The sequence below is a fragment of the Balaenoptera physalus genome (assembly GCF_965194825.1).
Source record: "Balaenoptera physalus genome assembly, chromosome: 19".
Lineage (NCBI taxonomy): Eukaryota > Metazoa > Chordata > Mammalia > Artiodactyla > Balaenopteridae > Balaenoptera > Balaenoptera physalus.
Window position 1 is genome coordinate 67,051,784 of NC_138900.1, and position 16,497 is coordinate 67,068,280.

Sequence of the window (16,497 nt, forward strand, 5' to 3'; positions counted from 1 at the left end):
AGGACTGGGGAAGTGAGGTCCCAGCTGTGCTGCTGCGTCCTGGCTGTGTGACCTTGGGTCAGTATCTTTCCTGCTCTGAGTCATTCATAGTGGCGGGGAGGGGGGAGGATTTAAGGAAATGCCTGCGCTCTGACCAGAGTTCTCCCCCAGCAGCAGGTGGCCCTTTATGACCCAGACCTGGGGCTAAGACGGGTCACCCCGAGCCTGGCACCCCTAGAACCCACCCCCCAGAACCTGGTCCTCCCACCAGAGCCCCTTAGCCCTCAGGCTCCCCAGAATGGCCCAGCAGAGCCAGTCTCCCCAGAGCCAGCCCAGGGCCCTCAGAGCCCAGTGCCACCACCCCCCCATCCCACCCAGCATGGTCTCCCCCACGCCCCACCCCCACAGCCAGGGAACCCAGGGCCTAACCTCTGTGTCCTCAGCCAATGGAAACGGGCATGCAAATGAGCAGGAGTGAGGCTCAGGGATTGGCTAAGCACTGTGCGGGGGGCGGGCCTCCTCAGAGTGGGCGGGGCCTCCTGCAGGGGAGCCCTTAATATGGGGAGACACTGTCCTGGGCAGGACCTTGCCCCAGTGATGGAAAACTGGGCACAGGGGGATGGACAGGCGGGCCTTTGGATGACCTTCTGCTGACCTGCAGAGCCCAGACCCCCACAGCCTGAGTTGGGGGACCAGGACTTGGGCATTCCCGAGATCAGTGCGGCCAGCTCACACTCCCAGATGGGAACACCGAGTTCAAGAGCTCAAGGCCGGCCAACTCCCCCTCCCACTCCACGTGTCTGGGGCACCTCCAGCCCCTGTGCGTGCTGTCCCCTCTCCCTCTGCCCTCCCCCGCTGGGCTTTTCATCTGGACCCTCCCTCTGCCGGGCTCCGTGTAGCACCAGGCTGGGGGCGGGGCCTCGGCACCATCCTAAGGAGTCACGGTGCAGCCCACTGGCCACACCTGCCTCGCTGTCTGTACAACGGGAGGGTCTGGCCTGTCTGCCTCCAGGGTTTCTGTGTGCTTCCTGGGCCTGTGTCCCTATCCACACAGTGAGGGCTCACACAGGAGGTTCTCCGGGGCGTCCTCTATCTGTGGCTGTGGTGTATTCTGGAAACGGGGTTCTCCACAGCTCCTATTTTAGAAATTTATATGACAAGAGACCATGTCCATAGGAAGCGTTCAAGAAACTTTGGGGGATTCTCACGATGTTCAAAGGCACTTTGCACCCCTGGGATGTCTTGTTGGCAAGATGGGGCCCAGAGTCCAGCCAGAGACCCCCCCCAGCTCCCACGGCACCCACAGGGCTCTGTGACCTGAAACCCAGCCACAGGCGTGGGCGTTTTTCAAAAATGCATAAGTGGAAAATAGCAGAGGGGTGAGGAGGGAAGGAGTTTGGGCTGAGATCAAGGGGAAGGAGACGGGGAGGGGGCCATCAGACCAGAACCAGACCGCCTCTGTGTGACCGCGGCGGGGCAGCTCTGCCTTCCCCAGGACGGCGCAGGGCATACAGCAGGTGCTCCATAAATACTCCCTCGACCGGGTTCTAAATCTGCTCCCCACCCTGGGCCCTGTCCCAGGGGAGCAAAGCAAACCCAAGGAACAGAGGGAACTGGAAGAAAAACAGCCCCTGCAAGGGAGTGCTGTCGTGGGTCGTGGCCACGTGGGTCGTGGCCACGTGGGTCATGGGCGGAGCCGAGGCTTGCTGCTTTGGGGCTGGCTGCCTGGGAACAGGGGTGGACACGAGACTAGGCAGAGGCAGATGACGTGTGGGGGGAAGAGCGTTCCTGGCAGAGGGAACAGCAGAGGCAAGAGCCCTAACGGGGAAAGAGGCATGACGGCTGGGCAGAGAGAACAGCAGCTGGCACAGGCCTGTTGCTCGGTCTGGCTCACTGGGTGTTCCTGGATGGGGGCATGGGGGGCGGAGGTGCAGGGCTGCAGGGCTTGGAGCCGGGCCGGGGAAGCCGTGGCCCCCTCCGTGGGAGGCCAGCAGAGCTGGGCCATGACCAGCTGCAGAGGTTTGCCTGGGACCGTTCACGGGACCGGTCAGCTCATCTGACCTCCCTCATGGACATGCTCCCCAGCATGTCCAGCCCCGATCCGTGGACACAGGACCAGACCCCGGCAAGCCCTGGCCTGTCTCTGCACTCAGCAGTGGCCTGGGGCAGCGTGGTGGGGCAGACGCGTCGCTGTGGAGGGCTGTGTGTCTCTGAATCCCTAAGGAAGGGAACAGGCACTCAAGGAGCACCTGCTGTGTGCTCCACGGCACTGGGCAGCAGACTCGTGTGTGTGTGTGTGTGTGTGTGTGTGTGTGTGTGTGGTAAAATACAGGTAACACAACTTACCATTTAGCCAGTTCAAGTGTGCACCTTAGTGGCAGTAAGTGCATTCGTGAGGCTGTGCAACCATCAACACTGTCCATTTCCAGAAGTTTTCCATCTTCCCAACAGAATCTCTGTCCCCATTGAACACTGACCCCCTCTTCCTTCCAGCCCCGGGCAACCTCTCTTCCACTTTTATCTATGAATTTGAAGCTGATGTTTTAACTCCCAATGTTTCACTTGAGGAAACGGGCTCAGGGCGGTGAGGGGCCTGTGGTGGGATTTAAGCCCAGGTGCACCGCCGCCCCCAGCTTCCTGGACACTGTGGCTCTGGGCCCCATGGAGACGAGGGATGCACTGGGCCAGGAGGTCTGGGGTCCAGCCCTGCACAGCCACCAACTCCCCGTGGGCCCAGGAAGCACCTCGGGACCTCAGTTTCCCCATCTGTGCAGTGGGAGCAGAGTCGATTGGCTGCCTATGGCCCAGGCGCACCCAGCAGGGAAACAGGCCCGCCCAAAGGACCCTGCTTCTTCCTTCCTTGCTGCACGCCATCCCCGGGGCGCTGGAGAGACACCTGGGGTAGTGTGGCCCCAAGTCTGGACACTGGAGTCTCCCAGGCCCGGTGTACATCCCGCTCCTGATCTGCAGAGCATCAGGAGGGCCTGCCTGGAGGAAGAGGAGCTAGCCACCCCCCAGGGCCGTGGCACCATGGTGTGAATGAAACCCAGAGCCCGAGTGGGCGCAGGAGTCCCTGTGACGAGAGGACCCTCTCACGGGGGTCCTAGTGTGGGACCCGGGGCAGTCGTGCCCGAGGGCTGGGTCTGCAGACGAGCCCGGGCAGGCCTGCCCTCCCGGTACCTGGCCACGGGCCCCGAGGGGCTGCAGCCCCAGGGATGAGAGCTGAGGAGGGCTCGGCTCCTGGCCCATCCCCCTCGGGGTCTCCTGCCACGCCTATCAGATGGCAGGGCCCTGTCACACCGGAGCCCTGTCCCCTTCCAGGAAGCCATCTGCCTCTGTCCATCTGACGGCAGGCCACGCGGGATGGCTCCATGAGCTGCGGCCCCACTCCCGTCTGTCAGTCCTTATCGGCCCATCTGGAGAGAACCACTCCAGAGCCTGCGGCCCCTGTTCTCGGGCACAACTCCCGTCTCCTCCTCCCCGGGCCTCCTTCATACTCACGGCTCTATGCCGTGGCCTCGGCCACCCTGCCACGTGCCGTGGCCTTGACCACCGCTCCCGCCCCACACTGTGGCGTAGCCCCCTCCCCCTCCCCACCAGTCACACACGTGGGGTCTCTGCCACATGCTCCAAGTGTGTTCTTGACAACTGCCACGGCCCACAAGTGGCCTCGGGCCCTCCCCGCCCCACCCAGGCCACGTGGTCTGCAGCCCTCCCCCGAGGAGCATTCGTAATCGGTTCTCCAGAGTGAAACAATCTCGTGTAATCTATCAGCGGCTATCGGGCCCATCGGAGGGCCGGGAGTGGCCAGGCCCGGAGATGGCGCCAACCTCTAGCGTTGATAAAGTTTCCGAGTTCAGCAGTGATGAATGTTGAGTAAGTGCAGGCCGCCGATAGGATGTGGACTTGGCAGCCCTGCGGCTCCGGCTGAAACCAATCTCTCCCCTATCAGCCGGGCTGGGCTTTCTGGGCTTTCTCAGGCCCCGCTCTTTCTTCCCGCCTCCTCTGCTCCCCTTTCTCTCCGCCTCGCCCGCCTGGGCCCCTGCCCCCAGGGACCGAGGTGGGGGACCAGCCCGCTGGCCCTGGCCCGAGAGACGGGACAGGCTCTGGGCAGGGGAGGATGTGGAGCCAGACCAAGGAGGTGGCAGAGAACTGGGGACTGCCTGGAGGCGGTGGCCGGGCCTCAGCAGCTGCGCGCTGGAGTCCTTCCTGCAATCCAGCATCCACATTCCTCCGCTTAGTTTCCCACGGTGCCGAGAATAAACCCCGGCCGGCCACCCTGCTGCTGAGGCTTCTCTGCCTCTCTCTCAGCCTTGGTGCTCTTTCCTCAGCCGCAGCACCCAAACCCACCAAACTCTTTCCCGATTAAGGGACTTTGCACTGGCAGTTCCCTCTGTCTAGAGTTCCGCATTCACAGTCACAGCTTAAATATCACCTCCTCCGAGGAGCCCTCAGTGACCACTCCCACACCCACCCACCATTCTTTATCCTGTACCCATCCTGGCCCTTCATGATATCCAAGGTGTGTGTTCACCCCCCACCCAGACTGTTCACCCCCATCTGGACCTGTTGCTCACGGTTGACCCAGCACGTGGAAAGCCTGGTGGAAGGAATCACGGTGCTCCTGGGAAGGACCCCCATCCGGGGGCATCTTTATCTCCTGCAAAGCGCTTCCCTGTCCACACTGACAACGGCCCTATGAGGTTGGTGGGTTGATACCCATTTCCCATATGGGTAAACCAAGGCCTGGGCAGGTTCCCCGGGCACAGAGCCATACGCCCCGGAGCCCAGCGCAGTCTCGGTTCTGCCTGGTCCTGAAGAGCCGTGTGGCCCAAGGTCCTGCTCTCTAAGGGGGCTGCTCCTTGCCCCAGTTTCCCTCTTTGCGCTGTGGAGCCGGTTTCCCCACAGGCTGGTGCCGATGCAGGTCCTGGCAGAGCTCCATAAACTGTCGAGGGCTGTGCACACTCGTCTCGGGGTCTGAGCCAGAGGGAGCCATAGCTCCTGGAGGGAGGGGCCCTGGGTGTCAGCTGCTTCACACCCCTGCTGAGCCCCTACCACAGCCAGGGGAGCAGATGGGCACCCCCCCCCCATTGCCTCAGGGAACAGAGGGGGCAGACAGCAGTCAACAGACCAGGGAGGGGGGCTGCCCACAGGGGAGGGAGGCCTTCTCCGAGGCTTAGGCTGTGTGTGGCGCAGAGCCCGGAAGGGACACTGAGGCTCAGTGAGGGGAGAGGAGGCCTGGGAGCCACACAGACCTGGGTCCAAATGCCCCCCGAGCGGGCCCCCACCTCTACAAACAGGGACGGTGGGTTTGGGCGGGTGGGCCTCGGGTAGAACGCAGGGCTCGGGAGGGGAGAGCAGGTGGCAGCCTGTCGCTCCCCTAGCTGTAAGGCCTTGGGCAAGTTTCTTTACCTCTCTGTGCCTCGGTTTCCCCACCTGGACGATGGGGGTGACACTAAATCAGGGTCGTTACAAGGATCAGAAGTCCCCTGTGGGTGAGTCTAGAGCCCGACCTGCTGCAGAGGCTGCCCGAGTGCTTGTGCTGCTACCGTCGTCATGGTCGTGGTGATGGTGGCATTACTCCTGCCTGGGACAGGCCCAGCGCTGCCCGTGGTCCCTCCTGCCCTGTGCGGCCTCGAGGGGTGATGCGTGCCGGGGATCCGGGCGTGGCCCTGGGGCCGGGGCACTTAAGCCCCCCAAGTTCGCCCGTTGGTTGCAGGCTGGCCACACGAGGAGGTGGTGGTGGCTGGGGGTGGGATGCGGTGCAGACCCCCGGGTGTCAGCGCCCCATCTCCCTGCATCCTGTGGAGCCCCCATACTCACCCAGGCCTCAGAGCCCCAGGCAGGGCCGGCCAGCTTATCTTCCACCAGTGGGGGCAGGTGGCCCGCTCAGGGTCCCCGGGGCTGAGTCCCTGGTCACACGCCCCCAACAAGCAGGCTCAGCCCCCAGGCTCCCCTCTGGGGCCATGCCAGACTCCCCCACCGCCACCACTGTGGACCCGGGTGGCCCCCAGCCACGCCCGGCTCTAAGCCCACCTCTTCCCCTCCCCCACCTGTCCCGCAGTCACCAGAGTTTCCAGAGCACCCACCGTGCACCGGAGCTGGGGATGCCCCGGTCTCCGGGAACAGAGACGGAGAAGGCAGTGATGGAGTAAGTGTGCGGTGAAAAGGCGGGCAGTTCTGGGCCGGGACGGTTCAGGCCAGGACGGCCTCGCCAGAGCCAGGGGAGGGCAGGCACTGGCGTGGCTCGGGGTGGGCCGCGGCCCACGGCCAGGGCTTCAGAGATGGAGAACCGAGGTGCACTTGAGCCGAGGAGGAGTTCTGGGTGAGTATCACCAGGAAGCCAAGTGCAGCAGGGGAGACGGGTGTAGACAGTCACTCAGGCAGCAGTGAGTCTTCAGAATCTGTGCTGACAGCCCCAAGGGAAGGGGCTGGGGGAGCTGACTGGCCGTGGCCAGGGCGGGGGGGCCTGGGGGAAGAGAGGGCCGCCTCGGGCTGAGGGGTGCCTGAGGCCCTGGGAGTGGTCGTCCTGGCTCAGCAGCTGCACAGGACAGCAGGGCTCCTGTTTCTGGGCCTGGGGACTTGGGGACAGCAAATCCCCAGGAGCCTGCTTGCTGGCCTCACCCCTGCACCCGCCCACCGTCTCCTTGGCACCCAGGTCTCCCCTCCACACCCTTGCAGCCCAGTTGCCAGACCTCCCGTGAGGAAGTCAGAGCACAGGTGAGAACAGTAGGGGTCTGGGGGAGGGACAGGGAAGCCAGGACAGTGCACAGCCGAGCAGGGGTGCCAGGTGCTGGGTCAGCCGGGGGTGTGGAGAAGTGACTGGGAAAGGCGGTCGAAGATCCTGACTGACCCCTGCAAAGCTTTGGAGAGAAGCGGGTGGGGATTTGGGCTGCTGAAGTGTCTCTTTGTTGAGCCTGGGCTACAGGGGGCCCTGGGTTTTGTTTGGGTTACCTAGGACTGTCCTGCTCATCTTTCAGTGAACACGCCTCCAGAAGATGAATGACACTTAAAAGGATGAATTTTATTGTATGCAAATGACATCTCCCTATGATATTTTAATACGTTAAAAGCTGAAGTAGGTCGCAGCACTCTTGTTCCTTAGAGTACGGGGTCCCTGTTCCCGGAGAGCATGGCGCCTCCGCTGGCCTCCGCTCTGAGCACCCAAGTTCTTCCTCGACGCCGAGGGCTCTCCTTGCCCTCCCGTGGCCCAGAGTGTGTTGGGACAGCGGCTGGCCACTCTCCTCGGCCTGGCTTACTCGGGACAGCGTGCCACCAGCACCTCCCGGGCGTGGCCTGGGTGCACACGGGGCTAGGAGGCTGCGCGCCTCAGGTCCAGCTCACAGCCTGGCAGCAAAGGCAGGTGAATCCACCGTCACTCAGTCACAGCCGTGTTGGGGGCCTGCCCACCCAAGGCGGGGACCAAGCCTGAGAGGCCGAGGGTCTGGACTCATGTCTGCTCCTCTGGAAGGAGAAGTGAGCCCCCTGCTGCAGGGTGCACCCGAGCACCATCAGCTGACCCTTGGCGGGGAGTCAGGCTGCCCCCCCAACGCCCTCCCGGCTCCTCTGTCCCAGGGCCATGCCTGCCACCGGGTATCGGGGTGGGGGGCAGGACCAGCGTGGGAGGGCATCTGGACCCAGGCCCCCAGCACACACGGAGGTTCAGACCCTCGCCCTCCCCTCCGCGGGGCAGGCTGCCCACTCGAATAAGCCAAGATTATCTTGCCAACATCCTCTTTGTGGTCGCCCTGGCTGTCAGCAGGAACTGATCCTGGGTTGATGAGGGCCGCTGGCGGGTCACAGTGGAGGCCTGTGGGCCCCTCCCAGCCTGAGCTTCCCGAGGACGAGAGGGCACCCCCCCCTTGCGCTCCGCGGGGGGTCCCGCTTCTCGTCCTTGCTGCCATGGGTGCACCTTTATCGTAGGGTACAGCCCGCTAGGGGCGACGCTGGCAGCACCTTCCATGGAGTGGGCTGCGGGGCGGGGTCTCCCTCCGTCCTCCTGCTGGGCACTGGGGGAGGGCAACAGAGCATCAGAGCAACACCCCAGGGGACAATTGCGGACAAATGTAAGGCTCCAGGGATGACCCGAGTGTGGGGAGAGATGTCACGGAGGGAGGAGGCGGCCCCAACTGGGCAGGGGGAGCTGTCCTGGCAGAGGGACAGTGTGGGCTAAGGGCACATGCCTGGAGGGGCGTGGACAGCGGAAGCAGTTTGGCTGTCATCCAGGGGGTGAGGGTGGAGGGAGCGGGGAGGAGCTGGGAGCCAGGACGGCCCTGTGCTGATGGGCCTGGACCTCCTGCCAGAGCGGCCCGGAGAGCAGTGGGCAGCTTCCAGCCACGTTTGGGGGGTGGACATGAGGTGGACCCACCGAGGGTGCCCAGCATCCGTGCTGGGCCTTGGTACCCTGGCGGGAGGGTGGGCATGAGAGGACCCACAGGCACCCAGGGCGCCTCCCAGATCGCCAGCCTCCCCCCCACGATGCCTGCACCCTTGTGCTGTGCGAGCTTCTCAGGGACCATGGGCCGGGACCCACCTTCCTTCTAAGTGTTGGCAAAAGTTTTAAGAAGTTCTGGTTAAATGGGACCCTTTCTAGGCCCTGGTGACCTTCCCTGGGGCCGAGAACCTGCCACTGTCTGCCCGCCTCCCCTCTGCGCCCCTTTCCTGCCAGCCCTGGGCTCTGAGGTGCGGGACACCCCTGCCCTTCACCAAAGCCCCGTACGCTGGTCTCCCCCTTGCTCCCCCGTCCCTGCTGGGGGCTCCCCTTCTCACTCGCTTCTCTCCATCCAGCTCAGCCTGGAAATCAGCCCAGCTCCTTGTTAGAACTGAGGGTAAAGAACAAGTCACATGGTCCCGAGGGGCTGGGGCCGCCTGTGTGCTCGGGGCCTCTGTTTCCTCGTCCTCCAGTACCAGCTGGACCAGAGCCCGGCCTGGCTGGAGGGGCCCAAGCCCCCGGGACACGGCACAGCCGCCCTCGGGGAGAACGAGGCTGTCCCCACCGCCTCCTGCCCCTGCCGTGGCCTGAGCTGCCCCACTGCCCGGCGGTGGGAAAGTCTGAATCTGTTGCTATTTTCTCTCAGTTATCGGGCCCTTATCTGGCTGCTGTGTGCTGCCCAGAGGCCAGGGTCTCTCCCTGGCAGCGCCATGCCCCCTCCCGCCCACCGCTGACCAGGGCCAGCGGGACAGGAGGCTGGGCCTTCCACCGGCCTAGGGGGAGGTCTTTCTCTTCCACCCACACTGCCCTCCCCAGGCCCCAGCCCCTCATTCCCCTCCCTCCAGCCGTGCCCCTTGGTCCCCACGCCCCTATCCATGCCCCGCCCCCCATCCCACCCCCAGAGGGGCAGGTGTGGCACCTCCCTGGAGAGTTGAAACAATAACAGTTGTAATAATAACCCCAAGTCTGTGCTCAGCACCCACTAGCACCACATTGCTGAACCCTGACCCCAGCCCATGACTCGAGGCTGCTGTAACCCACAGCTTTCCGTGAGGAAGCTGGGCTCGGGGAGGCGTGGCCTGCACAAGGCCACAGGCCCCAGCATCCCGCTCTTCCTTCTGCCCGGAGTGCTCTTCTCCAGCCCCGCCCACAGGCAGCCTCCTGTCCCATCCCAGATCGCCACTCACTCGTCACCTCCTCCAGGAAGCCTTCCCTGTCACTCCACCTCTCCTTGGTGGCAATGGCCACACTTGCATTTTTCACGTTTCTTTCCTGGGGGGTACGTGTTGTCTGCTGCAGGGTCCCCAGGACCTTGTGCGGGGAGATGGACTCGGGGGAGGTTTCATGAGTGAATGAAGAACGCAGGAGTGAACGGCAGTGGAGAAGGAGGCCGTGGGCGCTCAGGTCCACCGCACCCCAGGCTGTGCAGGTGGGGATGTCGGGGGACGAGCAGGGCCACGTGCCCACCAGTGTCCACCCCACCCCCAGGCCATCGGGCCTGCGTTCGTGCTCCGGCCCTGACACAGAAGGGGGCCTGGCAGGTGCCCCCACCTCTCCTTCCTCCCCTGTGCGTTGGGAACACAAAGGATCTCCCCACAGAGGCATAAATGGCTGTGTGATGGCAGCCACTTAGCGGGGCCTCAGGAAAGACCCACGCCTGAGGTCAAGCGCGGAGTCCAGGTGGAGGCTCATGGGGCTTTGCTCTGGTTGTTTCTCATAATGTTTCCAGTGGCCTGGGGGGCGGGCACAGCCTACAGGGGCCAGCGGGGGTTCGGCCGGGGCCTCCAGACTCCCTGTCCAGGGCTCTGAGCCACCCTGCTCTGCACCCCACCTGGCAGGCTCACCCCAGAGCCACATCGGGGATTTTGTCCTCCTCAGCTGCCAGCTCCGGCTTGCTTTGGGGCAGTCATCAAAAGGACCCCCAGCCGCCTCCACATCAAAGCCGGGAGGGCCATCAGTCGGCGGCAGCCTGGGCCTCGGAAGGGAGTTGGGATCATCCCGCTGCCCAGAGCCTGTCTCCGTAATTCAGTTTTAAAGCATGAAAAAAGGGAGTTGATGAAATTCCGCTATCAGCGCCAAGCCAATATGCAAAATATCTCACCCCCAATCAAATAGCTATTATGTTTTCATTTCCATTTCGGCGTCCGGCTTAATGAGCAGGAGACGAATCGGCTTGCGGGGCGTCTGCTCGCCGTGATAACTGAGGGGCTTCGGGCAGCGGGGGCCGTGCCCAGTGCTGGTGACCACCGTCATCACCCGTGGACGCCCCCAGACAGGTGCTCGGCCTTGGGCCCAGGCCTCTCCATCCCGCCGGGCAGTGGGGCCGGGGTCGCCCTCACCCCCGGTCATCGGCAGGGCGGGGGAGGCGTGGGGCCGCGCCTGGAGCAGAGCAGGGCCGTGGCCTCAGCAGCGTCCACGTGGGTGGTGTGTTCGGGGAGTCGGGCTCCTGCCAAGGGCCACGGGCAGGTCAGTCCACCTTGCTGGGCCTCCGTCGACTGATCTGCGAAGTGGGCATGACTCAGCCTCACCTCTGGGATGTCGGAAGACTCCCAGGCACTCGCCCATCATGCCTGGCATCAGGGCCTGCCTCTTGCTGGCCCCTCCCTGCACACACCTGCCCCACTGCCCTCCACCCCTGGGCTACGAGGTGGGCAGGGGGCTTAAGGGAAGACATTTGTAGCATGCTGAGCACAGGGCTCACATACAGGCGGTGCTTAATAATAGCAACGCCCTGCTGGGTGCTGGGTGGAAGCCACTGATGCTGGTGACAGGTGGTGTTCCCTGCACACTTACTACGTGCCAGGCGCTGACCAAGGCTCCACACAGGTGAAACCGAGTTTCGTCCTGCGGGGTCAGAGCTGTTGTGCTTTCCGAGCACAGGGAGGTGGAGTGACTTGCCTGAAGTCACACAGCAAGGACACCGCCTGCCTGGCCGTGGGTTGGCCTGGCTCAGCAGTTGGGGTGTCTGACCATAAAGGGCCCCACGGGGGTCGAGCAGGGTCCTTCCTAGCCCAGGGCACCCCGGGAAGCAGCAGCGTCTCACCCCAGCCGGTGGAGAAAGCTTCCTCCCAGGTGGAGCGGAGACCCAGGTGCACAGGTGGCCCCGGGGGTGTCGGGGGGCTCCAGCGGTGGCTCCGAGGCAGACGTGGGGCAGGATTGGGGCAGGATTCGCAGCATCACATGCCGTCACATCCCGCCTTGGGCCTGGAGCCATTTGCTGGTTGGCGATTGTCTCCTGTGTTATCAGAGTGTTAATTGTGCTGGAATGAATTAGCGGCATTAGGATAAATTGATGCAGCCGGCAGCCTCTTTCTTCACGCTCCTGTCACGCTTTGTGTGGAGCGGGTGCCTTTGTTCTCCCATAAATGGAGCCGCCAGGAGCTCAGGGCCTCCCTGGGTGGCTGAGGCCCACCTGGGCGGGAGAGTCACGGGGAGAGGCGTGTGCCCGGCATCGCCCGGCCGCAGGGCTCTGGTCCCAGCAGTCCCTGAAAGCAGGGGCTTCACACCCATTCTCCAGAGCTGGCCACTGAGGCCCTGAAGTCCCACAGCGTCGGCAGGAGGGACCACAGCTCTGGGGCACCATCTCCAGCTCTGAATGAGCTGCAGAAGCACCTGGGCTTCTAGAAAGAGTTAGGCAAGCAGGCCTGCGAGCTGCCCGCCAGGGCAACCGGCAGTGCAGGCTGGGGGGCCAACCCCACGGACCGGGGAGCCTCTGCTTTTCTGCCCTGGCGTCTGCCAGGGGAGGTCATGGGGGGTCAGGCCACCCACCTGTCCCAGAGGCACGAGTCTGGGGTGTGCCCAGCCCGCCACAGAGCCCACCGTGTGGGTGCGTTGATGAGAGACCGTGAGGCTTAGCCCAGGGCTGGTTCTGTGTGGTCTGAGCCCGGCCTTGGCCACGGGAAGCGACGGGAAGTGAACGCCTGCCCGCCTGCTATTGTTACAGCTCTGAGGGGTCCCGGGGAGCCCAGGGCCCGTGGGTCTGTGGGGCCGGAGCTAGAATCCAGAGGGTGCAGCTGGGCAGTGGGGGGGGCGGGGCGGGCAGGTGTCTGCAGAGGAGGAGCTGGGGAAGGTGATGGGGCAGGGGGCAGCGCTGCCCGGGCACCGGTCTCGGGCCCCAGGGCCCAGCTGAGACGAGGTGGAGGGGGCCTGTGGGAGATTCACAGAGCAGGGTGAAGAGGGACAGCTGTTCTCCGCTGTTCTCTCTGCCCACCGCACTGGCACTACTCCTTTGACCTCGGGGGCACAGGTTGCCACCCTGGCCTGCACTCGGGGACATGCTGGTGGGTCTGGCGTCGCCACCCTCCTAGGTGGTCTGGGGAGTGAGTCTGCCTTCCCACCTGTACGGAGGGCTCCATGGGGCACCCCCTGCGTGAGGCTTGTGGGAGGATTGGTGGGCCCCGGAGGCTGGACTGCAGACGCCTGTGCACCCACCTGTGTCCCGTCAGCCATTTACCCCCCCTTAATCAGGTTGATGAACACTTCCTGTGTGCCAGGCACTGGGGCCCGCCCTCTGTGCATTCCCAGACCTCAGAACCTGAGTGTGGGGGCTTCCTGGAGGAGGGGTCCCAGGCACAGGGGGCAGGTATGCAGAGCCCCGGGAGGTGTTTACCTTCGGGGGTTGTGGATGTGCACCAGGACCCTGGGACGCCGCAGAGCGTGCGCCTGCATTTCGTGCGCCTGCATTTCGGCAGCCCCCAGAGGCCCCGCCCAGAAGACGCCAGCGCTGCGCTGCGCTCACTCACGCCTGGAGCAGAGGAGAGGGGAGGGGTCGGGCTGCCCGGGGCCAGCGTCCTGGCAAGAGTGGCCTGTGGGGTCGGCAGAGGCTGCAGGGCAGGCGAGGTGAGCAGGAGGCCGGGTGGCCCCCAGGCATTGGTGCCGGGCTTGGGGTGGGTACAAGGGTGGGGTTCGCACATCTAATCATGGGGGCCTGGGGGAGCCCCTGTGCTGACGGCCGCTCCCTTGAGGCCTCTGACCTCCTGGGGGGCCGAGACCCTGCTCGGACCCCGCTGCGCCTGGCCCTGGGGCTGTGCCTGTGCTGGGGGGGTCAGGACGCCAGTTGTGGGCACCGTGGGGGGCAGCGCCTCACGACTCCCCTGGGGCTGTGTCTGCAGGTTCCCTCAGAGACATGGAGGCCAGAGAAGAGGCCCAGGCCGCGGACACCAGCCTCCCGGAGCAGGAGGCCACAGCACTGGAGCCCGAGCCCCCGAGCCCTTCCGGCCCAGGTGAGTCGGGCGGTGGATGTGGCAGGCTGGGCCCTGGCATCCTGGCGCCCTTCCCCACGTCCCCATCCTCGGTGCGAATTCACAGGAGCCAGTACCCACTGAGGACTCAAGTTTTCACACCTGTGAAATGGGCGTTGCACCGAGAGGTGTCTGTGGGCTGCCCGTGCCCGCTGGGGCTGGGAGAGGCAGGTGTGGAGGGGCTGGTCTGGGAAGAGGAGATGCGCACGCCTGCAGAGGGTCTGGAAAGCCCAGGCCTCGTGGCAGAGATGGGCAGAGCAAGGCCCCAGTGGGGAAGGTCTAGGCCAGGGTGAGGCAGGGGGTCATATGGGCACTGAGTGACCTGGGGAAAGCCACACACCCCCGGCCTCCGTGTACCCTCGATGAAACGGGGTTGCCTGCCTCAGCACACGGGGGGCTCGGTAGCAAGCAGGTTCTCCTGTTAAGGCAAAACACCCCGTTTTACAGACGGGGGAATGAGGCCCAGAGAGGTTAAGTGACTTGCCCAGGGTCCCACAGCCTGTGAGCACCTGAGCAGGATCCGACCCTCAGTCTGGATTCAGGTTGGTTCTCCCTGTCCCCTCTGCCTGCACCCCACCCCGCCCCACCCTGGGCACCTGGAACCTCTCCTGGGGCCCTCCTGGCAGTTTCCCCAGGGTTTTGGGGCCACTTTTCTGAAGCTGAGAACAGGACTTGGAAGGAGAGACTCCCACACACACACCCAGGGGTGAATTAACCTGACACTAGGAGGCCTCCTCTGTCCGGGTCCCTGGAGGGGCCTCAAAGCCAGGCCATCCTCTCAGGCCAGCTGTGCCCTCAGAGACCCCCAAAGACCCCCAAGAGGATGGGCCTCACTGCGGTGGAGGCCCTGGGGGAGGTCAGTGCCCTCACCCCTGTTTTCCAGAAGAGGGAGCTGAGGCTGGGGGTTAGCGGAGGGAGGATTGGGGGGGTGGGCTCTGCCCTGTCCCCTGCTCTGAGCCCCGCTCCCCCCTCCACCCTGCTGGCCGTGGACAGCAATCTCACTCACATCCGTGTTCCGTACCACGAAGCCCTGTGCACAGGGGCTGAGTTACCCCCAGACCATAGTCCCATGGGAGAGACATAGCCATAAATTGGGCCATTTTAGAGGGTGGTAAGTGGGTGTTGTGACTGGGAAGGAAGGCGAGATGGGGTGGGTGTGGCAGTGAGCAGAAACCTGCAGGACGCATGGAGTTGCCTGTGCTACACACACCTGCACGTGCAAAGGCCTTGGGGTGGGACAGAGAGGGGACAGGAGGGGAGCCCTGCAGGGCTGGGACTGGGGGGTGGAGATCCTAGACAGACGGTGGGAGGCTCCTTCTCACTGTGGACCCCCATCCCCAGAACGTGCCAGTGTCAGAGAGTCAGAGTCTCCCCCGGATGACCACAAGCCCCCAAGAAGCCTCATCCTCTGAGACCTGCCGGCCTGTGTGCCTTTCCCCAGCGGCAGCCCACTGGGGTCACTGGGGCTGTGCAGTGAGAAGGAGGCTAAGCCAGCAGGACTTGAAACCAGGGCAGGGGCTCCTGTCACCCGCGGCTCCCCTGGGGCAGCGGGCGGGGTGGAGGCTCAGGGCCTGGCCTCTGGCGCTCGCGTTCACAGCTGTTACTGTCTCTGCCTTCACCATCACCATCAATTGTTTAGTGCTGCGGCCAGCGCTCACCCCAGCCTATCCCGGCCCGGGCTCCTGCCCTTTCTGAGCCTTAGTTTCCGCATCTGTAACTGGGCACCAGCCCCTCCGAGGGCCCAGGGAGCGGCGAGGGGCCCCCCATCACCATCGGGTGCTGCGTGCTAATGGGGGCCACGCTCTCCAAAGGGCTAGCGGCTGGTTACTGGTGGACTTTGCCCCGGGGAGCCGGGCCCCTTATCTGATCTGGGAGCCGGGCTGCACGGGGGTGGGGGCGGGGGCGGGACTGGGGAGGAGCTGGAAAAAAACAGCCGGGGTTGCACCTGGCACAGGCCTCAGTGATAACGTGCTGATGGGCGCGATAAGACAGCAGGAGCAATGTCTGCCTGTCGGGCGGGCCCAGTGCAGCTCCCGCGCAGTGGCTGGAGCTCGGATGCCAGCCGTGTTGATTTATAGCCAAAAATAATAGGACTTTTATACCGTGTGATTGATTTATTCGATGTTAATCACGGCCCTTATCGCGGGTATTAATAATCTGCCGGGCGTGTGACGTCACCAAGGGGGGGCTTTTATGGGCGCTCATCGATTGGGGGCCGCGGTGGTTATCGGGCCCAGCAGGGAAGGCAAATATGCCCTTTGGGCTGGAATTGGGTGCGGGGCTTGGCGGAGGAGCCCCCAGCTGCCGGCTGAGGAGACCAGGGAGCCGGGCCACGCGTGTGCCCGCTGGCCTGGGCGTGCTGGTGGGCCGTCCACGCTCTAATCATTAACAGCAGCTGGGAGGGCAGCTATTGCTGCCGCAATTAATAAGGGGCTGAGGGGTTTTAAAGGCCAAAAATGAAGGGGGAGAAACGGAGATGTCTGACGGCGCCCCCTGAGAACAAGCTGGTGGGGGGAGGGTGGTGGCGGGAACTGTGCCACGTGCTTACCCACCTGGGCCTCAGTATCCCTCCCGGCCACAGGCTGGGGTGGACGGGCAACTTGGTGCCCTGAGGCTCAGTAGAACCTTCTGGTGTTTTCCTTCCTGCAGATGCTACTCCTCCACCCCCACCGCTACCACCACCCCCCACGTCCCCAGGAGGCTCCGAGGAGACGGAGGGTCCGGAGCCAGAGACGAGGCTGGAGAAGGAGGAGGCCAGCAGCCCCTGGAGCGGGCCAGGTAAGCGCGCCTGTGACCGGGGTCTGGCGGCATTGTCTCTCCAGGGCAGCCCTGGGGCCCAGCCTTCTG

General features: G+C 64.2%; 1 protein-coding gene across 6 annotated transcripts in view; it reads left to right on the forward strand.

Annotated features, from left to right (window-relative positions):
• Positions 1 to 16,497, forward strand: part of ZFPM1 (zinc finger protein, FOG family member 1) — a 69,648-nt gene that overhangs the window by 13,134 nt on the left and 40,017 nt on the right. For 2 of the 6 annotated variants that reach the window (XM_082436862.1, XM_082436865.1), the window contains exons 2-3: positions 13,522 to 13,632; positions 16,300 to 16,428. In XM_082436862.1, coding sequence (XP_082292988.1) covers positions 13,522 to 13,632; positions 16,300 to 16,428 — 240 coding nt within the window. Of the gene's footprint in view, positions 1 to 13,144; positions 13,250 to 13,521; positions 13,633 to 15,828; positions 16,013 to 16,299; positions 16,429 to 16,497 lie in introns of those variants that run through there. The other 4 variants (XM_082436861.1, XM_082436863.1, XM_082436864.1 and 1 more) reach the window with 3 other exon arrangements.